At 50.0% G+C, this 24368-nt stretch overlaps 1 protein-coding gene across 1 annotated transcript in view; it reads right to left on the bottom strand.

The window, feature by feature from the left end:
* IRS1 (insulin receptor substrate 1) overlaps nucleotides 1–5453 on the bottom strand; it is a 69063-nt gene extending 63610 nt beyond the window's left edge. Inside the window, exon 1 of the mRNA XM_075528921.1 lies at nucleotides 1201–5453. Within this exon, the coding sequence (XP_075385036.1) occupies nucleotides 1221–4916 (3696 nt within the window). The 5' untranslated portion in view covers nucleotides 4917–5453 and the 3' untranslated portion in view covers nucleotides 1201–1220. The remainder of the gene's footprint in view (nucleotides 1–1200) is intronic.
* Nucleotides 5454–24368: the final 18915 nt, after the last annotated feature.

Here is a 24368-nt window from a genome sequence, read left to right as displayed (position 1 = left end):
CTCCCTCTTTTCTACCCACAATTATGGCCACTAGAAAACAGGCTTCACCGACACAGAGGCAGGCTAATGATTTCCTATTACAAATGTTTTTCATTTTCAACGCAGCCCTCGCCACACAAGACCGAAAGCCAACTTTCAACATTTATAGAAGGAGAGACTCTTGAACTTAAAGGTGTACGACCTCTATTTCCATGTCTGTAGATTCAGGGCAAAATCAAACAACAGTAAACCCAGAAGGCACAAGTACTCTGTCTCCCCGGCTTCCTACCACTCTTTCTTTTCAACGTGTAAAGGTGAATCTTTCAACAGTGGTCCCCCCAGGCCTCCTCATGCTGTCTCTCTGTGAGGGCTTTTTGCAAAGGCAGACAACCACCACCAGGCAACACACTGGGATAAACTTCCCTAATTCTTCACCAATAATGGGTCCCAGGTGCCTGCTGTCCTGGGCACATCCAGTTCAGAAAGGACCAGGGCTAGAAGCAGGGTCTGAGTGTGAATGCTACATCAGGAATACTGGCTTATGAACAAAGAGAAAGAGTCATCCCTACTAGCCACTTTCCAGATCAACTCCTCATCAGATAAGCAGTGCTCTCTAAATACACGTAGGCCTATCCCAGTTCAGTGTCCTGGGTCACTTTTAGGGCAGGGTGAGTATCAACGGAGGTTTCCTCTGTGGCCCTTGTTAATGTTGTATGTTGCCTCCATGTTAGGGAGTAACATCTTCAAAGCACACAGAACAACCTGATCATATCACGATCAGGCAAGAGGGCTGAGAACTGTTGGGCAGAAAGGCTCCAACCTCCTCAGTGTTCACCAAGACATCAGTACACAGACCATCCCTTCCTGGGACCCTAAATACAGCCACCAGAACATCTCACGAAGCATGTCAAGGTGCTTCACCATGAACCTTGCACATCTCAGGACTGGCCTGGTGGCCTGGGAGCTTCCACAGATCGCACACAGGGTTCCAGCTGGGCACTTACAGCTTTAGAAACCCTCCCCTGGCTGCCTCTACACCTTCTGTGACATCCTGCCAGGGGTATATCCTGGTGCGTGCCCTGACTGACCATGGCCCTCCTGGGTCGGCTGGGCACACACACACATACACACACAGAGCTGTGGGAGGAGGGGGGGGGGGCAGAGAGAGAATATGGGGGCGTGAGAACTGGGCGGTCGCAGGCCCCTCGCCAGGAAACACACCTGCTGTGAATCCAGTGGAGCTACTGGAGGTCCTCTGGCTGCGTCTGGAAACTGATGCTGGCATAGGCGCTTAGATCCTCGCTGGCACGGCGAGTCAGGCTGCTCTCGCTACTGCTGCCAAGGGGCTGACGATGAGAGGGTCGCTCTGGGGCGGGCCGCGGGGCTGGGGGTCGCTCCGGAGGGCGCTGTTGAAAGTCCTTGACCAAATCCAGGTCTATGTAGTTAAGACCATTCTCGAAGCCCCCCGCAGCCCCTCCACGCACCTGGGCCGGCTCCTTGGGGGCTCCCCCGAGCTCCCCGGGCCTCAGCCACATGTTCTCAAAGGAGGCAGAGCTGTGGCGCTTGGGATCCTCACTGCTGCAGCCACCATAGCTGCTGGCATTGACACCGCCCCCGGCAGCACCCCCTGCGAAGGGCACCACGTTGCCTGCCCTGGCGGCACTGGGTGCCGAGGAGAAGGTCTCGGAGCTGTGCCTCCTCCGGCACCCCTGCGGATCCGCACGGATAACTTTGGCACTCTGGTTGTGGTTGGGGCTGAGGTGCAGCCCGGTGAAGGCGCTCGGGCCCCCAGAGCCGGGAGGTACCCCCAGCAGTAAAGGGCGGGCAGCTAGCCCAGCAGCTCCTTGAGGTGCAGTAGGGGAGGTCGAGGCTGCTGAGGATGAGGAGGGGGTCGCCGCTGTGGCTCCGGGGAGGCTCACGTCCTCTGCAGCCAGGCCCGTCCGCATGTCAGCATAGCTGACTGGGGCCACCGGCGACGTATCCACGTAGCTCTGACGCGAACAGCCCACCTGCATGGTCATGTAGTCCGCGCGGCTGCTTGGCACAGCCCGCGTGGGCCTGCACACACTCACGGACCCAGGAGGCGCAGGGCCCACTCGGCCCAGGTCCATGCCACCGCCTTCCTGCCAGGCTGCCCTCCGACCAGGCCCCAAATCCATGTTCATGTACTCCTCAGCACCAGTCTCTTCCTCCCGGGGCGCTGGCTGGAGCTGGGCTGGGCAACTTACAGAAGGCAAGCTGTGTGAAGCCACCGGGCCGGACAGGTAGCCAGGCTGGCTACTGCCAAATTCAATATTCACATACTCCCCTGGGCTCTTGGGCTCTTGCGGTTGCTCACGGGCCCTGGGTAAGGTGCTGGCTTTAGGATCCCCCAGAGATAGCCTAGTGGGCCGGGCCAGGCGGCTGTGTGTGTTGGTCTGAGCGGCCATGTCAACTTTTCGAGGCAGATGGGGTTGCAGGACCTGATGGTGGAGAGGCGGGTGGCCGGGCTCGGGCCGCGGGCCACAGTAGCCCCCTCCCAGGCTGTCACTGCTGGTGGAGGAGGAAGAGTCTTCAGTGGCTGCAGCATAGAGAAGGCGGCCAGAGCTGGCGGAGAGGCGGAGGTGCTGGTGCCTCGCACCTTCCTCTGGCTCCCCTGGGCGCTGGGTGTGCTTAAAGGACCTTGGCAACGAGTAGTAGGAGAGGACCAGCTTGTGCTGGGGGTCCTCGGGGCCGTAGTAGCAGTCGGAGGGGCTGCTGGTGTTGGAGTCCCCCATGTTCATGTAGTCACCTGCGCAAGGCAGGATCTTGCACCCGCCGTTCTCCGCGGCTGGCTGGGGGTGAGGCAGGGCGTGCGAATGGGGCCCCCCCACCCCATTTGTCCACAGCTTCCCAAAGCTGCTGGAGGAAGGGACAACGCCGCCGCTGCCGCCGGGACCCCCTCCGGTGTCGGGGGAGCAGCTGCCGCTGGGGGACATCATCATGTAGCCATTGGGGTCCATTCTCTGCGGGTGGCGCCTGATGGGGTTGATGATCTGCTGTGGGGCAGACACGCTCTTAGGGCTCATGGGCATATAGTCGCTGCCCTTTCGGCTGCTTGGCACTGGGGCCACCCCCGGGGACATGGGCATGTAGCCTTCGTCCGGGTGGAGGGTGGTGGTGGTGTCCGGGTGCTGCTGGCCCCCACGCTGCATTTCCAACCCTTCCTCTGGGTAGGAGTGCGTGGGCACGAAGGCGGAGTGCCGGTAGCTGGGCAGTCGGCCTCCGCTGCCCCCTCCTGGTGGGTAGGCAGGCATCATCTCGGTATATTCCTCGATGGACGCCACTGAGGACTGGGACGGGGTCTTCTGGTGGGAGATGGTGGGGGACGTACCCGAAGAGTGTGTCCTCTTTCGGAAGCGGTTCTCCAAGTCCGCCACACTGGCCGCCTCGTCCGCAGTCAGCGCCGGGCTCGTGCCCAGGCTGGCCCCTGGGCCGCCGCGATGGCCACTGCCGCCCCGGGCCAGGATGTAGTGACCGTTGGGGGCGGTCAGCGTGGAGGCCCCTCTGCCACCCATGCAGATATAGGTGCTGAGTTCCTCCTCGCAGCGGGCCGGCGGGGTGTGGCCCAGCGAATCCGGCGTGACGCTGCGGAAGGAGCTCCGGAAATCGCACGGGCTGGAGCCGTACTCATCCGAGGAGATGAACCCGCCATCGCTGGGGGAGCCGGACACCGAGGCACTGGACCGCCGGGGGAAGAGGCAGTCTGAAGTGGAGCCGTGGCCACTGGTGCTGCTGGACGACAGGCTGACCGGGCTGGTGGCCGAGGGCGAGCAGCGAGAAGTCGGCATGGGGATGGAGCGGCTGTGGTTGAGCGGAGGGTGCAGTCGGGAGCTGGCCCGATGGCGGTGCGCGTGGGCCCTGTTGGTGCTGGGGCTCACAGGGCTGCCGTCCACCGAGGCCGGCCGCGACATGGTGCCCTCGCCGTCGCTGGAGGCGCGCACCCGGAAGGAGCCGGGTTTCCCGCCCACCATGCTGGCTGGGGAGGTGGCGGTGATGCTCTCCGTGCGCGAGCGACGCGTCAGGCCCACCTGGCTGGGCGGGGGGTTGTTGAGGTGGTGGCGACGCAAGGGGACACTGATGGGGTTGGAGCAGTTGGAGGAGGACTGGCTCTTGCTGCGAGGGCGGAACTCGTCGCTCATAGCCCGCATGGCCTCCAGGATGGTCTCGTGCATGTTCTGCGCCACCACCGAGTCATCCACCTGCATCCAAAACTCGCCCGGGCCGGTCACCGCGGAGCGGCCCACCTCGATGAAGAAGAAGTTCTCCGAGTGGCCGCAGCGGCGGATGTTCATCAGCTGGAGCACCACAGCGGCCGCCTCGGAGTTGAGCTTCACGAAGCTTATGGTCTTGCTGGTCAGGCAGAGGCGATAGATGCCAACCAGGTTCTTTGTCTGCCCCAGGCCCTTGGGTTTCAGCACCACCTGCCAGACCTCCTTGAAGGCTGGGCCTGGGGGTACGTCCCCGTAGCTCAAGTCCTCCCCAGCCTCCCCCAGGCAGGCGCTGCCGCTGCAGCTGCCTCCGCCGCCTCCCAGCCCGGGCGCCTGAGCCCCGTCGTGGTGGCTCTTGGCGCGGTTGTGCAGCTGCAGCAGGGCCTGGTACCAGCTCTCTTGCTCCGCCTCGCTGTCCGCCGCGATGGCAAAGTGCTCGTCGCGGGTGTAGAGAGCCACGAGGTGCTTGTTCTTGGAGTCCGCCCTCTTGTTGATGTTGAAACAGCTTTCGAGGGGGATGGAGCGTTTGGGGGCGCTCGACTTGTGCCGCCACTTCTTCTCGTTCTCGTAGTATTCGAGGCGCGCAGGGCCCCCCGCCTCGCTGGCCGCCCGCAGCACGAAGAAGCGCTTGTGCATGCTCTTGGGTTTGCGCAGGTAGCCCACCTTGCGCACGTCCGAGAAGCCGTCGGTCTCTGGAGGGCTCGCCATGCTGCCGCGGCTGCCGCCACCCCTGCTGCCGCTGCCGCCGCCGCCGCCGCCGCCGCCACTCAGAGGGAGGCGCGGACAACCAAGCGGGTGGGGGGCGGAGGCTCCGCACCGCGGCCCCGCACATGCAAACAGGGCCGGAGGCAACAGGAACGCCGAAGCCGGAGCCGGATCCACGCCGCCCCCCGCGCGGAGAGGAGCAGGAGGGAAGCGGGCAACGGCGGCGCCGGGGAGCTGGCCTGGACCTGGGTTCACGGGCTTCTCATGCCCGGAGGGGAGGCGGTGCGCGCTGGGCCAGGGCAGCCCTGATCCTCCAAGAGCCGAGTCCCCGCTCGACCGCCGCCGCTGGGAAGGGGCGCAGATGCATCGCTGGCCGTCCTGGCGGCGGCCGGGAGTCCTGGCGCTGCCCCTCCAGGCGCGCGCGCCTTCTCTCCTGAGTTCCCCTCTGGAAGTGGCGATTCCCGAGGCAAATTAAATATCCTCGGGCAGGGGGAGGCGGGCTGCCAAGTCCCAATGTTGCACGGGGTTCTCTCCTCCTCCTCCTCCTCCTCCTCCTCCTCCTCCTCCTCCTCCTTCGCCGCCGCCTCCGCCTCCTCCCACCCCCAACCGGCCCCGCCGCCACCAGCCGCCCAAATACCAGCTCAGTCGCGGAGACCGCGGCGCTGCGGCTGTTGCTGCGGCTGCCGCCCGCGGCCGTGTCCTCTGCAGCCCTCGTTCGGGCCCATGTTGGCGGGCGGAGCAAGGGACTTGTCCACGCGAAATGCTGCCAGGCAGCCGGGGGAGCCGAGGCCGGGCCGGAGGGCCAGGCTCATCCCTGTCCCTGGCTGCGATCGGCCGGGGAGGTTTGGGAAGGGGCCGAGAAGACGCCTCTGGCCCGGGAGGCGCTGCCGCTGCAGTGACTTCTCCCCTCCTGCTCCTCCTGCTCCTCCTCCTCCTCCACCTCCTCCTCCTCCTGCTCGGAGATTTGCCGAGAGCCCCAACCAAAACAAGCGGCGGCGTCTGGCTCCGCACGCCTGCCCCTCCGACCGCGCCGCCGGCTCACTCGGAGGGAAAAACACGTGACGGAGCCTTGGCGCTCGGCTGCCGGGCCGCCGCCGCCACCGCCGGGAGGCTCCCTCCCGGGTCGCTACATTCCGGGCCGACCCGCCCCGGCCCGCCCCGCTCCGCCCCCGGCCTTGCCGCAGCGGCCCCGCGCCCGGCCCCGGCCCCGGCCCCTGCCCCGGCGCAGCGCCACCCAGGGCGCCCGGCCCGCAGGAATCCCCGCCGCGGGCGCAGGCGGGGTGTTTGGGTGGCTACCCGAAAGCACGAGGGGGAGTCTGGGAAAACGAGGGAGGGGGCGAGCCTGGGCCGACGCAGGAGTGAGGGGGGGACGAGAAGGGGGGCACTGCGGCTGCAGAGCCCGAGTGGGAGGGCCAGGGAGGAGGGGGCGCGGGAGCCAGACTGCATCTTACCTAGCAGGTAAGATCCAGCCCAAGCGGGGGGGAGGGGGGAAGACGGGGGGGGCGGGGGGGGGAGTTTCCAGCCTTGGGGTTTTCTCGCAGGAAATAGAGAAACTGCATTTCGGTTTCTGGGTGATGGTTAGTAAGATGCGTGGTTTTGCAGAGGTTTTAAGGGACTTCTGGGCCAGCCTTCCATCTTAGAATGCCCAAATACGCTCCTAAGGGACAGCTGAAAGTCCAAGGGCAGTGATGGGGAGGGGTTGTCGTGGTCATTCTCAATTAAAAAAAAAAAGGCACACACACACACACACACCCCGAGAAGCTCGACGCTGTGGGATTCCAAGCTGGTCTACTATAGAGGAAATGTCAATGTCGCAGCTTCTCCCACTCCCCCCACCTAAGTGAGGGCTTTAGGGGAAGCCAGATGCTCCTAATCACGTTCCAAAATCTATTTGTGATTTACAGAGACATGCTAGGGACCCGCGAAAAGATGTTCCCACCCAGCGTTGGAAGCACCCCAGACATGCCCCCTCCTCCCCCATCCCTGTGATTTCCAGGATCCCCAGTGCGGTCCATTCGGACTCACAGGGACCTTGTAGAGCAGAGGAACGCCTCGTTTTATCTTTCCGAGAGCAGATCGCTGCATTTTTCTCCCAGGGAGCAGCTGGCGGGTTCGAACCATTAACCTGGTACGTTTTGGTTAGCAGCCCCCGCTTAACACCGGGTCCCAGGGCCCCCTGACCATAAGCGTAGTTGGGAGAAAACAGGGTTACTGGCAGTTCAGTTCCACAGGGGCGTGGGGGTAGCGCCTGGGGAGGGGGGTGTACTTCTTGAATGGCAAAGGTCCTCAACCCTGAAAAGGCACAAATCGCCTGAAAAGGTCTACCTGAAAAGGCACACATCACCTGACTCCAGTGATGTCTCACTGCACACACCAGCTCCTCAAAGGTTATGTTTTTATGTTATGTTCCTAATTCAAGCTGACCTATAAACACGCATTTTCCTCCATGCTCGCTCCAACGGCGTTCATAACCTTACCCGCGCCACCCCCCACCCCCCACCCCACCAATGACATTTGTCACTCCGCTTGAAGAGATAAGGCTTTACGCTCCAGACCGGCGTCATTTCGGGTTCCCGCCCTCATCCTACCCTGAGACCCTCCTCTCCTCTCCCCTCCCTCCCGCTCCCCGGCACTGCAGGATGCTAGCGCAGCAAGTTGCCTGGCCAGTCGGAGCAGGGCCGCAGAGCAAAGCGCCGAGGCCTACAGAGGGGCGGGAGGGGAGGGTAGAGTTGTGGGCATGCTGCTGATTGGTAGGACTGCCTGTCTCTCACGCCTTGCATTGAAAAAGGGGAGATAGGGAGGGAGGGTAAGGGTACCAAGGTAGGTTGCAAAGCGTAGTAAAAAAAATGGGGGCTGGAAAGAACCGTAGGTGCCATTTGGCTGCTGGCTAGAAGTGAATTGGGAATTGGATAGATCTGCAGAGGAGAGGCCCCCATCCGGGCCTGGGAATCTGTTTTTGATCTCACCTTCCTCTTCCAAACCTGGAATTCGCGTCCACACTGTTGAATAGAAAGCCCTTCCATCTGACTGCGTGGTGAGGTGGGCACACGTGCCCACTATAGCTGGGCTATAAATAGCTGGTGTGGTACCCAGGAGGCAAAAAAACAGCAGAGGGAATTCTAGGAGGGACGAGAGCTTTATGGGGGATGCGCCCAAATCAAGTTAGTAGGGAAATGTAACTGTGTGGGCTGTGACCCTGGGCAAGGGAGAAGGGGGGCGGGGCGGGGGAAAAAAAAGGGGGCTTGTGTACTGGTAACCTTGTTACCTGGGAAAGACCGACCCGGCATTTTACAGGATTAATCTTTAGCGCGGGGCGTTGAAGTGGGCTAGATATTTCACATATAGGAGAAAAGTCATCTAAACCCGTAGATTTGCTCAATGAATTCCAATACCATCCCTTCTCCATCTATAAGAACTATCTCTATGAGAAATAAAATACACTTGCTTCTTGCCTGGGGAAAAAAAGTGTGTGGGGGTGGGGTTTGAGATCAATTGAATTTATGAGTATGTTAGAGATACCAGAACAGAAAGCCTCAGGTTTGGATCCTATAAAATCAGTTGCTATTTCAAAGGCTTTCCAAAAATACCTTTCATTGACTTTCGGTCTGCTTTCAGATCAACTCGATGGCTAACGTAGTCTATAGAAATCATGAAATATCCCCAGATTGCGGGGACCATTCTGTGAGGCTGTGATCACTGTGTCCTGGGCGATCATCAGATTGCCATTTCGTGCTCCCGGCCAAGGTTTTACTACTAACGTGAAAGATGGTTAATAATTCTTATAATTAAGCTGTAGTAACTTCGATTGTTCTCTACTTTTTCAAAAAAATATGTTATTACTGGGTTTGTTCTGGAAATGCAAGTCTACATTTGGGTCACACACAATGAAAGGAGATGCGTCTGTGGTATCGAGCTGAAGCCATGTTGAACAGGTACAAGTATTATCCTGTCATCTCACACTAAATTAATATTGTGGAGCATGGTAATGAAATACACTATGAAAAATTCATTCCTAACTGAAAATTCCCGGGAATGGAAAAGCCACCTAGAACCAAAATATATTGCTCAATGCTGCCATCTGTAGGACAGTTAGACATGATTAGGACAGTTAGACATGATTTTGTGTGTGTTTAAAATCAGGAGCGCTTCTAACCTTTTCATCAAAGCACTGAGGAAGATAAGTAAAGAAAATAAGAGATGGAATTGTGCGATTTAAAAGAGTGAGGTTTTGTTCATCATTTTATTGGGAGTTCTTACAGCTCTTATCACAATCTATACATACATTCATGTGTCAAGCACAAATGTGTCAAGCACATTTGTGCATGTGTTGCCATCATCATTTTCAAAACATTTTCTTTCTTTCTACTTAATCCCTTGGTATCATCTCATTCCCCCCCCACTCCCTCATGAACCCTTGATAATTTATAAATTTTTTGTTTAAGCCTTACACGACCACTGTCTCCCTTCATCCACTTTTCTTTTTTTTCATCCCCCTGGGAAAGTGTTATATGTAGATCATTGTGATCAGTTTCCCCCTCACTCCCAACCACCTTCCCTTTTCCCTCCTGATATCGCTACACTCATTATTGGTCCTGAGGGGTTTATCTGTACTGGGTTCCCTGTGTTGCAAGCTCTTTTCTGTACCCATGTACATGCTCTGGTCTGACAGGGTTTGTAAGGTAGAATGGGGATCATGATAGTGGAAGGGAGGAAGCATATAAGAACTCGAGGAAAGTTGTATGTTTTGTCTGTGCTATTTTGCACCCTGACTGGTTTGTCTCCTCCTTATGACCCTTCTGTGAGGGGATGGATGTCCAATTGTCTACAGATGGACTTTAGGTCTCCTCTCTGCCATCCCCCTCATTAAGATCAATATGGTTTTAAAAGAGTGAGTTTTATGATGCATAAGTAATCTCTCAGGAAATTTCAAATCACATCAGGCAAGCAACCAAAGGAAAAAATCCATGCATTTGAATTATGGTGTTGGTGAAGAAGATTGGAAATAGCATGGGCTGCCAGAAGAACAGATAGCTCCACCTTGGGAGAAGTATAGCAAGAATACTCCTTAGAAGTGAGGATGGCAAGACTTTGTCTCTCACCTACTTTGGACATTTGATCCAAAGAGACCAGTCCCTGGAAAAGGACATCATGCTTGGTCAAGTGGAGGGTGGCTGAAAAAGAGGCAGACCTTCAGCGAGATGGATTGACGCAGGGACCGCCACCGCGGCCTGAAGTATACCGATGGTGAGGATGGCTGAAGTATACCGATGGTGAGGGTGGTGCAGACTGGGGCGGTGTTTCATTCAGCATAGGATTGCTATGAGTCAGAGCGGACTCAGAAGCAGCTGGTAATAAAAGAATTGGAAAACGATGGGTATTTGGGGGAAAAGCAAAAATTGGGACTTATAAAAATAACGAGCCCCTTCTAGAGCAATTGAAGCTTGCTTTGAACTTACAACAACAAAAAACACAACCCTGAGGTAGTTAAGTTGCAACCACAGTGCAGAGATCAGGCAAGGAGTGAAGGGTTAGATGCCATGGGTACACTGATAGCTACAATAAGTTTGAAAATAGAATTATTGGCCTTTATATGACACTCTCAGGAAGCCCCACAAAATATGCAGATTATTACTTGTAATATCCTGGACAATAAACTATTTCTAAGGAGGCCCCTAGCCATAGGGGTATTTTGGTTTCAGTCAGGACTTAAAGAGTTAAATATGCTTTCTTTTTCTAAAAACTAATCATTTTGTTGGCATCTACTTCACATATCATAAAATGTAATGCTTCAGTCATATTAGGAATAATTGTGAAATCACAATCCATTTCAAAATGCGTTCACCTTCTACTTAGGTTTGCTAATTCTCCATGGAACCCCAACCTCGCCTGTGATGTTTCTGGTGTTGGCAGGAGCCATCGAGCCAGGTTCAACCCATAACAGCCCCATGCTCAACAAAGGAAACACTGCACAGGCCTGTGCCATCCTCACAATTGTTTCTATGCCTGAACCCATTGATGCAGACACTGTGTCGACCCATCTCGTAGAGGGACGTCCTCTTTTTCCCTGTCCTTCTGCTTTACCAAACACGATGTCCTTCTCCAGGGACTGGTGTCTCCTGACAACATGTTCAAAGTATGTAAGACCAAGTCTTGGCATTCTTGTCTCTAAGGAGCACTCTGGCCTTACTTCATCCAATACAGATTAGTTTGTCCTTTTAGCAGTTCCTGGTACTTTCAATATTCTTCTCCAGCACCATAATTCAAATGCATCAATGTATCCAGTCTTCCCTACTCAATGTCCAACTTTCAAATGCAGACGATGCAATGGAGAATACCATAGTTTGGAGCAGGTGTACCTTAGGCCTCAAAGAAATATCCTCCCTCTACAGTACTCTAAAGAGTGCTTCTGCAGAAAATGTACCTCATGTTCTGTCTCGTGATCGCTTGACTATTGTCCCATGAGCATTCTCTGTGGATCCCAGCAAGAAAATCCTTAACAACTTCAACCATTTTTCATTTATCATGGTGTTACCGATTGGTCTAGTGTTGAGGATTTTAACCTTCCTTGCATTGAGTTGTAATCCACATCGAAGGCTACCCTTCTCGATCTTCATCAGCAAGTGCTTCAACTCCTCCTCCCTCCCACCAAGCAAGGTTGTGTCATCTATAGATCACAGGTTGCTAATAAGCCTTCCTTCGACCCTGATGTCACATTCTTCTTCTCTGATGATTTGCTCAGCATGTAGATTAAGTGAGTACGGTGAGAGGCTACAACCCTGACACACACCATCACCATTCCTGATTTTAAATAATGCAGTATTCCCTTTCTCTGTTGCCAAAACTGCCTCTTGATCCATCTAAAAGTTCCTCACGAAGACAATTAAGTGTTCTGCCATTCCCATTCTTCTCAAAGTTATCCTCAGTTTATTATGGTCCACACAGGCAAATGCCTTTGCGTAGTCAATGAAACCCAAGTAAACATCTTCCTGGTACTCTACTTCGAGCCGAGATCAGCAATGAAGTCCCTTGTTCCACGTTCACTTACTAAATCCAGCCTGGACTTCTGACAGCTCCCTGGCAGTGCAATGCTGCAACAGTTGTTGGATGATCTTAATCAAAATTTCAACATGTGTGATATCAAAGATATCATTTCTATAGTTTGATCATTCCATGGGTCACCCTTCATTTGAATGGACAAGAAATGGATTGCTTCCAGTCAGTTGGTCAAGGAGCTGCCTTCCAAATTTCCTGGAATAGATGAGTGAGTGCTTCCAGGGCTGAAGCATTTCAACAGGTATTTAATCAATTCCTGGAGCCTTATTTTTGGCTAATGCGTTCAGCATGGTTAATGTCTTTCCTTTTGGTTCTTGCTTATGTGATACCTCTTGAGACAATGGATGCCCACTAGTGTTTCTTTGGTACAGTGGATCTTCGTGAATTTTTTTCCATCCTCTCTTGATACTTCCTGGATCATTCAATATTTTTCCTACAGATTATAACTCGAGGCTTGAATTTTCCTTGAGTTCTTTCGGTTTCAGATATGTTGATCCTATTCTTCCCTTTTGCTTTTCTAATTCCAGGCTCTTGAACATTTTGTTGTAATATTTGGCTTTGTCTTCTCCAGCTGTCCTTTGAAAGTTTTTCTTCAGCTGCTTGACTTCGTCCTTTCTTCCACTTGCTTTAGCTGCGATTAAAAGCAAGGTTCAGTCTCTTCGGGCATCCACTTTGATCCTTTCTTTCTTCCCTGTCTTTTTAATGACCTTTGGCTTTCTTCATGAACGATGGTCTTGATGTCCTCCCACAGCTCATCCGCTCGTCTGTCATTAGTGTTCAGGGCCTCAAATCTGTTCCTGAGATGTTCTGGAAATTCAGGTGGGATCAACTCAAGGTCACATTTTGACTCTTGTGGACTTGTTTGAATTGTCTTCAGCTTTAGTCTGAAAGTTAAATATGAGTCACTGGTGGTCCATTCCATAGTCAGCCAGTCGTCCGGTTTTTGCTGTGATATTGAGCTTCTCCAACATCTCTTCCCACATATGTAGTTGATTTGATTTCTGTGTGTTCCATCTGGGGAAGTCCATGTGTATAGTTGCCATTCATGTTGTTGAAAAAACATATTTTCTATGAACAAGTCATTTGGCTTTACAAAAATTCCATCATGTAATTTCCAGCTTCATTTCTATCACCAAGCCCTTATTTTCCAATGACTGATCTTTACTTTTTATTTCCAAATTTTGCATTCCAATGGCCAATAACTATCAATGCCTCTTGATTTCATATTTGATCAATCTCCAACTGTAGTTCTTCATAGAATTCTTCAATTTCTTCATCACTAGCTTTTGTAGTTGGTACATAAATTTAAATAAGAGTTGTATTGATTCAATTTCCTTGAAGGTGGATAGATTAATTGGATCACAGGATTGTAGTCAGGATGGATTTAGCAACATCCTTTTTGACCATGAATTTCATCCCATACCTCTTGATTGTGTTATTCCTGGCATAATAAATCATATAATCTTCTGATTCAAATGGCCAATACCAAGTCATTTCAGCTCACTAATGCCTGGGATTTCGATCTTCATGTGTTCCTATTCATTTTGACTCCTTCCAATTGTCTTAAATTCATACTTAACACATTCCGAGTTCCGATCATTAGAAGATGTTTGCATCTGTTTCTCTTTACCTTGAGCCGTGCCCCATCAGCAAATGAAGATCTGGAAGCCTCCACTCCCACGGGCTTTACCCGACTCCTGTCACCATGGTCAGCGTCCCTCCAAGAAATCATCTCCTCTGCAGTCACATCTCGAGTGCCCTCGGACCTCTGGGGCCCATCCTCTGTCAGTATATCCAACCATGTTCTCTTAGGCTTTCAGTATTTGACAATGCTTTGAAGCTATGCATAAGGTTTTCAGTGACTGCTTCCCCTGAAGTAGGGAGGCAAATACTTCTTCTTTAGGTGTCCTTAGTCTGGAAGCTCCACTGAAACCTGTTCGCTTTGGGTGACCCTGATGGCATTTGAAATATTAGTGACATAGCTTCCAGAATCACAGCTACACACAAGCCACCACAGGAGGACAAACTGACAGAGAAGTGGTAGCCCCTTGCCCTGCCCCTAGGTAAGAATTGACCTGGCTACTGTCTCTATAGATTTACCTATCTGTGGCTCATAGACAGAAAGTCACACAAACAGGAAGCATACAGAAAAAAATGAACAACCAAAACAAAAAAGAAAAACCTCAATAAAAAAGAATGCAGAAAATATTAGAAACGGAAACAACGTGAAAAATGGGTCAATAGGGAGATCCGAGGATAAGGTTTTACGTTTTAACCTAACAAAATCTGCCATAACACGAGGCTCTCTGTCTGAGTGCAAGGCTGTTCACTTCCCAGGATTATGATCAGAGGGAATTAATTCCTTGGAGGCTTAATCCGGGTGGGGGGGGGCTTTAAATGGATTTGGGGCATCCTCTGTCATCCAGAGTCTTTGCAAACTAAGTGTTTTTGATGTAAGTTCTGATACTGTTTGTGTTAGGCAGGTTGACAAGTAAAACAAATCCAGTGGCACTCTTATGTGTGTAAGAAAGAGTTTTATATCAAGAATTAATTGTACATCAGGAAAACATCCCAGCCCTGTACAACTCAAGTCCATACGTCCTATTCTAGTCCCTAAGTCCCTCTTCAGCCTCATGAAGCCACATGATGCAGATGCAGGAATTTCAAAGGCCGGTGGGTATCAAGTCCCATGCATCCAATGGTGGTGGGCACATCTCCATGGCTCTGGCAGCAACCGGTGTCTGCCAGCAGGAAGGTGAAGGCTGAGAGAGAAAGGGAGTTTCCAAGGGCACTCCTTATGTGAAAGCCATGCCCACAAGGAGGCACCACCAGGCTATGTGATCTGACTGACAGGTTGGCTACCTCCCCTAACTTTTATATCTCTTCAATTTGACATGAGATTATGTAACTACCACACTGTTCCCTCCTCCATATTCAGACTTTATTGTTTACAATCCTTTGATCACACGGGCTGGTGAGCTTCTTCCACGTGCACTTAGGTGTTGCCTCACTCAGATGGCTGCTTATTTGCAGGCAAGTCTTTAGGACTCCGTATGCTATTCTTTCTGACAGCTGGGCGCCACCTGCTTTCAGCACCACACTTTGCTCTTGCACCCATATCTTCAGTAATCTCTTCGCGAGGCTGCCTGTGGAATAGGGCCATGTCATCAGAACTATTTGTTCTTAGATTCGGGCTAGAATTAAGTGTGAGCCCCCCAAAAATCCATTTCTATAGCTATGGTTTATGTATAGTTCTTCAACTAAATCTTTAACTTTTTATGATAGAGAACATTATAAATCATCCCCCTGAAGCATAAGATTATTCTATTGATAGTGTCATTAATTTAGCTAGTAGTATAGCATTTAAAACCATTAAGAAAAAGAAATTTTACAAGTATGGGCCAGCTTTTGAGAACACTATACAGGAATTTCTGACTTATACAGATTAAACTATTATGGAATGGTGGGATTGTGAGAGGACAAAACTTTCATTAACACTCACTCAAAAAGCAGAACCCTGTCTACCAGCTTACATGTTTCATTAAAAATCAAGGAGAGCATTAAACTAGTAAAATGAGAGTCCTGGGCTACCACTCATGGGGCACCCTCAAAGCAAGAGACGAGAACCCAAGTTCAATTCCATAACCTTAGAATAGCAGCCATCTGCTTCTCTCACACTAGGGCAGTTCAGCCTTAAATCTAAGGGAGTATATCAGTTCCTTAAATCTGCTGCAGGTGAGTTTGAGGTAAAGCCCATTTCGCTTAGTAGGGTTTCCATATAGAATCCTTCTGGGGTAGCCTATGAAGGAGTTCTACATCTCAAAAAGACAGAGTTTAAGATCCCGGTAGTCTATAATACCCGGCCTGGATCACCAAGGCCTGGGTAGAAACTAGGTCAAATATGTCCAATTAGGAACATAGTACCAGGTTTATTCTCCCCTTCGGTTCTGTATAAGTCTTAAGTACTTTTCCCCCAGATGAGAGGTTGCACCGCCCAGTGGACCCAACAACAGAGATATAATTGCCTATGCATCCGCACCCCATCCCCATCTTGACTTGAATTTCCGGTGAGTTTCACTTATCACTCTGGTAGAAGTGTCCCTTGATTTGGGGTGACCTTAGCACAATGTTGTATGGCCCCAATGGAACGGTCTTCTCCCTCTTCCCGTATTTTGAAAAACCAATCCCGGCTGAGATGAGATCTTCTCTGTTGAAGTGGTTTTTAAGATGTACCTATAAAGAGGAAGCTACATAGCCCATGGGCACTAGGCAGGCTCTCTACCTTATTGCTTGGGGAGCTAGATTAGAAGATTTGGGGACCTGAGAGCAGAAGCCTACCTTCCTCCTGGTGTTGATGTTTATAGCGGTGGGCTCAGAATATTTGTCCTTTTGTGATTGACTAACTGCACTCAACATAATAGTTTCCAGGCCCATCCCTGTCATGAGGTTTCAATGCTGGTTTTCCAGGACTGCCTAGTGTTCCCTTGTATGTCTGTACCAAAGTTTCTTTATCCATTCTCCTACTGATGGGCATTTGGGCTGCTTTCAGCTTCTTGCTATTATGAACTGTGCTGCAATAAACATGAGCCAACATATGCCTGTACTAGTTCTACCTTTTATTTGGGGGGAGGGGGAGCGCGGTTTGCCCAGCAAAGGTATGGTGGCATTTCCAGTCCCAGTTAAACGTGCATTCCTGTTGTGTGGTCAACACACACAAGGAATTACTGTGAAGGATAGAAGAAATCAGAAGGGAGTTTTCTGCAGATGCAGCCATTGTGTCAACCCCAACTCATGGGGACCCTAGAGGACTGGGTAGAATTGCCCCGAACTGTTGCCCGGACAGTCAGCAGACTTCCACATCTTTCTCTCACAGACAGGTGAGTGAGTTCAAACTGTGTTTCGTAGCCGGCTAGGTGTGGAGGACTAGCTACCTAAGATGTGACCCTGCCCACAGTGAGGACGCTCATCGTGGAGACTGCAGCGGGGTCCTCTGAGCTGGTTTGTGAAAGCATAGACGGAGGGGTGAACGAGACCTGCCAAACCATCGATTGCTCTTGACTTGAAAGTCATCCGTCACGGGACAATTTAGGAGACTGGAAGGGGTTGTTTTCTGTTTTAATTAAAAATCTGTCATCCTTTCAGATTAAAACATGGGAAGCAGTCGATGGAAATGGGAGCTGACAGGTCACGTTTGGCCTGCGGAGCCGAGTCCCGGAGTCAGTTGCAGGGCACGTTCTGATTCTGAAGATGCGGGGCCGAGGGAGGGGCTGCATCCTCAGGCAGCTCCAGGGATGCTGACTCGATGGGATGGGCACCACCCTCCCCGTGGTCTGGTTCGAGATACCACGTCAGCTCCAACTCATAAAAACCCGATTATAACAGAAGGAAACCTCGCCGGGCCTGTACCATCCTCACAATCTTTGCTGTGCTTGCGTCCATTGTGGCAACCATTGGTCAGTCCATCTGGGGGAAAGGCCGGGGGGTGGGATCTATTTGCCCTGATCTTCTATCTTGCCAGGCACGATGTCCTTCTCCGGAGACCATAGAGATTCCAGGGCCGGATAGCAGGTCCAGAGTATGTCAGATGAAGCCTCTTCCTCCCCACTGCTCAGGAGCATCCTGGGTGTGCCTCTTCTGAGACAACCTCGCTCATTCTTCTGGTCCTACAGACGCAGGGCGAGCTAAAGGACGCGGGATGTCGGGCTGTGCGATGCCAGCAATACAGAAGTAGTTCGTATTGTATGCCAAGTGGGAGCCCTGGAAGTACAACTCTTAAGAGCTTCATGGCCAAAATTAAAAGGTTGCTGGTTCAAACCCATCAAAGCAACTCCACAGGAGAAAACTCTGGCGATCTGCTTCTCTAAGGAACGGACTTGTTAGGTGCTTCAAGTCACTTCTGACTCATATAGAGACTGTGTGCCACAGAAAGAAACATTGCCTCACTTGGAGCAATGGTAAAAAACAACAAATGAAAATAAAACAAGACCAAACTTACTGTCATTGAGTCAGTTTCTGACTCATAGCAATCTATACGGTGTCTGAGACTATAAATCTTTATAGGAGCCGACAGCCTCAGCTTTGTAGCTGGGAGCAGCTGTGGGAGGGGACAATTTGAACTGCCAAGCTCACAGTTAGCAGCCCAAAGCTTAACCCATAGCTCTTCTAGGGCTTCTATTAGTATGGCCAAATATGTGCGAAGACAACCGGCCATCCTTGCTTCCTAGGGACATCCAAGCTATAGCTCCTTCGTCTATGACCAATTTAGCTTTATTGGCAATGTGGTTAAGTGTTGGGCTCCTACAGGAAAAGTCAGCAGTTCAAAACCACCATGGACTCTGAAGGAGAAAGATGAGACTTTCTAGTCCCTTTAAGAGGTACAGTCTTGGACACCCACAGTAGCACTCCTACCCTGTCCTATGGGGTCTAATTAAGGCCTCTAAAAGTCATAATGGTCTCACTGACAATGAGTGAAGACAAATTTGTTCAATTTTGGGGGTCAGCCCAGGGTACTTACTTTGCCAATACTGTAATTCAACTGCATATTGTCCAGCTTGCATATTCATATGAAACTATTGAAAATGCCCAGGCTTGAGATGGATACACCTTAGTCCCCACCCCACCCCCAAGTGATGGCTTTGTTTCTTCACACTTTCAAGAAGTCTTTTGCAGAAAATGTCCCCAAAGCAACATGGCCTTTGATTTGCCTGCTCCTTCCATGAGCATTGCTTGTGAATCCAAGTACACCAGATTCCTTCACAGCATTGCTCTTTCTCCACTGATGATGATGCAATCCATGGGTCCACTTGGGAAGATTTTGGTTTTCGCTGTATGGCACGATTCTATTACATCACATAGGGTCACTATAATGAAAACTCAACTCAATAGCACTTAACAACAACAACAACATTATATGCCAAGTATATACGAAAGAGGTTGGGGGGGGGGCGGCAAACTCACTGCCATCAATTCTCACTCATAGCCACCCTTAAAGGAGAGGGTATTCAAACTGCTGGAGAGGATGCGGAGAAATGGGAACGCTCGTACATTGCCAATGACGTTGCTGGCAGCGAGGAATCCAGGAAGCCTGTCACTGTATTAGTCAACAACAGAGACCAGGTTGATTCAAGAGATCCTAAGTTTATTCCTGTAAGTGCTTGCTGAAGGAAAACAGCCCATTTTCTCCTCTGAGCTGTGCGTTAGTCAGGGTTGACTAGAGGAACAAATGCAAAGGCGCTCATATGTGTATAAGAAAGAGCTTGATATACAAGAGCAACTGAATATTGAGAAAACATCCTAGCCCAGTCCAGATCAAGTTGTTAAGTCTGATATTAGCCCAAATGGCCGATACCAATCTATAAATTCCTGTCCAGACTCATGAAACACATGCAATGATGTCGAATGCAGAACGATCACAGTCCAGTGGGTGGAAAGTCCTGTGGATCCAGTGGTGGTGGAAGCATCTCAGCACTGGCAGGGTTCTCCATGTGGCTCCTCCAGCTCCAGGGCTCTGGCTGCATCAGAGTAGCTCCATTAGGCTTGTGGTCCGTAATGTCTCACCAAGAGTGAGTCTGTGTCCTGCCTCCAGTGAATTATTTATCTCCTTAGCGCCTCCAAATGAGGTCATCAAGCTGCAATCGATTGACAGGCTGGACTCCGCCCCTACACAAATTGACACCGGATTTAACTACCACAAGCTGTTTCCCAGAGTAGTCCTATTCCCAGCAATTGAATATACTTTCACCATGTTGACAAGAATCAGGTTGGTTTTTGTTTTTAACAGTGCTTACAGGAAGAGACTAGCAGGTTTTGACAATGGCACAGCATACAGTCGATACTCTAAGAAGGCAAGCTTTCCACTAATCATTAGGAAGTTATCTCTACCTATATTTCTCCAGGGGCCGTTAGACCTCCATCCCCTGAAGGTTCATGCACCCTTGTTTACTCCTTCCTCGGTCAGGACATCCCTGATGATTACGCGTAAAAGGAATGATTACTGCAAAGGCAGAGGCCCTTACATTTAGATTTTCAATAAACAAAGCCCTAAATTCTGTTATGTTTCTAGTATTTTGATCTCCAGTAGACTAAGTCATTTACCTTCTCAATCAGTGCGTGGCGTTTCCTTTAATAAATCCAAAAACCTTATGATCCTGCAGTCCCTTTACTGGGTATATAATACAGCCTAAAGAAAAAAGGAACACAGAGCAAACAGACACATGCCCACTTATGTTTATTGATACAATTTTCATAATAGCAAAAAGATGAAAACAACCAGAACCTGGTACATCCATGTAGGGAATATTATGCATACATAAAAAACAGGGATGGCTCTCTTAAACACAGCAAGACAAGGGTAAAACTAGAGAACATTATCCTTAGAAAGCAAAGTGAGTCAATCTTATAAAGACAAATATTTCAAGACAATCATGGTTATAAGGAAAACCAAAGAAAATTAAAAGTGGTTTTCACGCCAAAGGATGGTCTTGGAGACTATAGGAGGCCCGGGACTAAGACAGAGGGAGAGGGCAGAGAGAGAAGGGGGGCAGGAAACTATGAGAATCATTGGAACCACCTTCATGAAGGGCTTGACAAGACTATTACTGACTTGATTTAATGATCTGGCTGTGCAACTCCATAGAATATGTTTTTCTTTAAAAACCAAAATAAAGAGAACTAAAATTTTTTAAAAATAGGTGAAGATTCACAGTCTTAAAAATCCCTCCAGATTCCTTACCCCTCAGAATTCAACATGGGTCTGAGAGTCTGGAAAAAGAGGGAAATTCAAACTGAAGGTGACTGGCATTCTTCGGCGATATACACGCTCATCGCAAACAAACAAAAGGACAGAGCTGAACTGCTTTTAGGGTGTGGGAAGGTGGATATCTTTATACAATAAAATTGAATTTAACTAATTAATGTTAAAATCTTCCTAGGAACACACAGCCTCCTCTTTCATCCTTGGAGTGGGTGGTGGGTTCAAATTGCAGCCCAACCCACACCCTATTACCTAGACCCCTGGAGCTCCTGACCAAGTTGCATGTTCAGTAAATATGCAGCAATAACACTTAAGGTTCTATTTCATGGAAGTATTCTTGCAGTGGGGCTTCTCTGTTGGCAAGCACAGGTATCCAATCTTTCTGACCAAGTGGAAGGATCATTTTCTGTTTTATGTGTTTGTCCTCCAAGTCAAGAGTACAAACGGGATCTCGGGTTCATCCTAACCCCACTCAGCCAGCAGTAGAGAAAGGATGGGATCCCTGAACTTGCATTTTAAGCAGCACTTCCTGAACTTCCTCTGGGGGTGGTTATTCATTGCAATGGTGTGGGTTCTATGATGCCTGCTGGCTCCTGGTGACCTGATGTGCAACAGAAGGAAGTGTTGCCCATGCCTGTGCCATCGCGGTGATCAGAAGGAAGATGCCATGAGAATCATTGGTGTAAACGTGAAGGGAAAAAAACGTTAGATACTTTGGGAACAGGCCAGTGCACAACTTGATGACTACATAAGGAGCCTTGGTGCTGTGATCCTGAGCCCTGGTTGCTTCCTGGATTACACCTGGGGCTGCTAACTACAAGGTCAACAGCACCAACCGCGCCAAGGGGGAAAGATGATGCTTTCTAATCCCATGAAGGTTTACAGTCCTGGGAAACCCACAGGATCGGTTCTACTTTGTCTTCAGGGTCACTATGAATTGGAATTGGCTCAGTGACAGTGAGATGGCGGTGACTTGCAATAAGCGCTGGACAAGTAATCACAAGGATTGCCGTTTGAATCTTAAAGAGAAACTACAGGCTGTCTGCTAATTCAAGATCATTCCCATTTTCACATTTTGATTCCTCTGGCTGGGGACATATATATACCACTCCCCTATTGACCGATTCATTTCATGAAGATTAGACCAAATGTTTCTGTTCCGTTTACTCCATATAATAAAGACAATTTTTTCTGAGTATCAGGCAATCAGTTCTTAGAGACTAATTCTCATTCATTCATGCCACAAATATGCATTGAATATTTAACTTGTTTCAATCATGAGGCAGAGCCCAATCCACCCTTCATGGAGTTTATTTTCTCACAGGGGGAGACAAACAATGAACAATATAATGGAACATAATAAATAAAATCATATCTAGTATCTTGAAAGATGATAGATTATGTGGGAGAAAGGGGACGTAGAACATAGGTTCCAAATTTGTTTGGCGGTACTTCCCCTTGTTCAGAAAAAAAAAAAAGAAAGAAATTGCTCCCTGACCACTGAAACCTTTGGTATGATAGCTCATAATCCAGGATATAAAGTGCAGGTATCTGCCTTTGCAGCCCCTCTGGATGATTCCAGCCTCCCCCAGGCGGGGGAAGGGGCAGTTTCTCATTTTGAGAAACACGGATGTAGGCGGCAAGGAGAGTCAATCTCATTAAAGATGGCATTAGAGTAGAAATGTTAAAGAGGCAAGCCACTTAGCCAACTGGAGGACTGGGTCAAGAGTGTCAGGCAGAGGGAAGAGCCAGTGCAAAGGGTCTCAGTTGAAAGTGTGTTTGTCATGTTCAAGGAACTGAGGAGAAAAGTGTGGCTGAAAAGTGCAGGGAGGGAGGTAAAGTTCGTACTACAACAAGGGGGAAATCATAAGGATGGATTCTTGCCATCCTTGCCTCTAAGGAGCACTCTGGCTGTATGTCTTCCAAGACGTAGTTTGTCCTTTAAGCAGTTCATGGTATTGTCAATATTCTTCACCAAGAAGGACATCTGGACTACATCTACCTCTTGGTGGGAAGAGGGTCAACGAACTTGTAACTATACAAATATTTTTAAACTACCAGAGTGTCCCATCCCGCGGGACATTCAACGTGGATCCTGGAGGAGAGAGTGGGAATTGTGGGGGGGGGGGGTACAAGAGGCACGCACGGAGAATGAGGACAAGACAATATCCTGATCAAGTCCTGTTTTAATGAACAAAGAGTCACAGCTTATAATGGCCAGCAAAGGGGGGAAGCCTCAGCCGTACATGCAAATTAGGCTACCTTGGCAACAGGCCAATCAGGGAGTTCAGGGGAGCACGCCCTGCCCGTGAGTCAGTAAGGGCTTACAGTCTTCAATTAGGTACGCAGAGGAGTGGCATGTACACGCAAATCAAGCATAGGGGAAGAAGATCTTTGGCCCAATCAAGGGGATGCAGGGCACAGGTGCTTATCTAAAGAGCACCACCCTTTGTTTGCTCAAGCTTTACAACTGCAGTGCTGTAGGCTGGGGTAGAAGAATGCCCAGTCTCAGGCTAATGAATTCCAAGTAATGGCCGGGCCTCACGGCTCCAAGCAGGTCCTAATAAATTCCAAGCAATGGCCGGGCCTCCTGGCTCCAGACACCAGAGATTGGAAAATTAGGATAAACAGGCATGTGGGAGGTCAGGGTGAGTGTGGTGAAGAGCAAGAGTTTAATTCTAGATGGCAACTGAACCTGTTAAGTGGAAATATCAAGTAGACAGTTGTCTACAAGAGGTTGGTGTTGGAAACATCGGTCTAATCTGAAGACCTAAACATGGAGATTATCAGCATATGAATGGGATTAAAGCCCATGGTGTTGGGTATGATCATCAGAAGAGCTATAGTGGAAAGAGAAAAGAATGGTGTTATGTTGATGCTAGGTGCCATCTAGTGGGTTCCAACCCATACAAGCCGATGTACAAGAAACGGAAATACTGCTCAGTCCTGAGAAAAGAACAGGACAAAGAAACATCTTGTCACATGTGTACCCCTGGGGTCTCCCCTTCCTATTGCATGCACACCCCTCACTCATCCCCCTCCTGTTGCACGTATGCCTATTGTACAACCCCTTCCTGTTATGATGTAATTAGGGGGGCTTGCTTGTCCCCTAAGTGTATTTAAGCTGTGATTGAAAATATATTTGCTCTCTCTGCGTGAATCTGGCTGCTGACATCATGGCCATCCTGGAGGTGAGCCGCTCACATGCTTTATTTTGTCTGCTGTCTCTTTCATTTTACCCCTCAGTTACATAACTGCCCCTTGGAACTGTTTGATTGTGGGGGCTGGTACCCCACACCGTATAACGGAAATGTTATGCTCACATTACAAATGAGACCGCTCTACATGAGGCTGCTGACATTAAGGATGAGTGAGTCATCCCATGTCACAAAGGGCTCTAAGCTCCTGCATTTTCTCATTCTTGAGCTGACCCTGACTTTGCTACCAAGGACAGTTCTTAAAACTTTTTTTATTATGAATCAGGTGAAGGTTTACAGAGTATATCATTAGTTGTACATTCAAGGTTTTGTTTCATCCCATTCACTGCCATCCTTTCATGCACCATCACGTATCCGACTTTTTCCTTCTGTTTCCTATTTCCATTCCTCCTTCTTTTCTACCCTTTAACAACCTTTTTCCAATGACACATT

Source organism: Tenrec ecaudatus, chromosome 13, assembly GCF_050624435.1.
Source record: "Tenrec ecaudatus isolate mTenEca1 chromosome 13, mTenEca1.hap1, whole genome shotgun sequence".
Classification (NCBI taxonomy): Eukaryota; Metazoa; Chordata; class Mammalia; order Afrosoricida; family Tenrecidae; genus Tenrec; species Tenrec ecaudatus.
The sequence above is the reverse complement of the archived record's forward strand: the minus strand, read 5'-3'. Positions and strand labels throughout refer to the sequence as shown.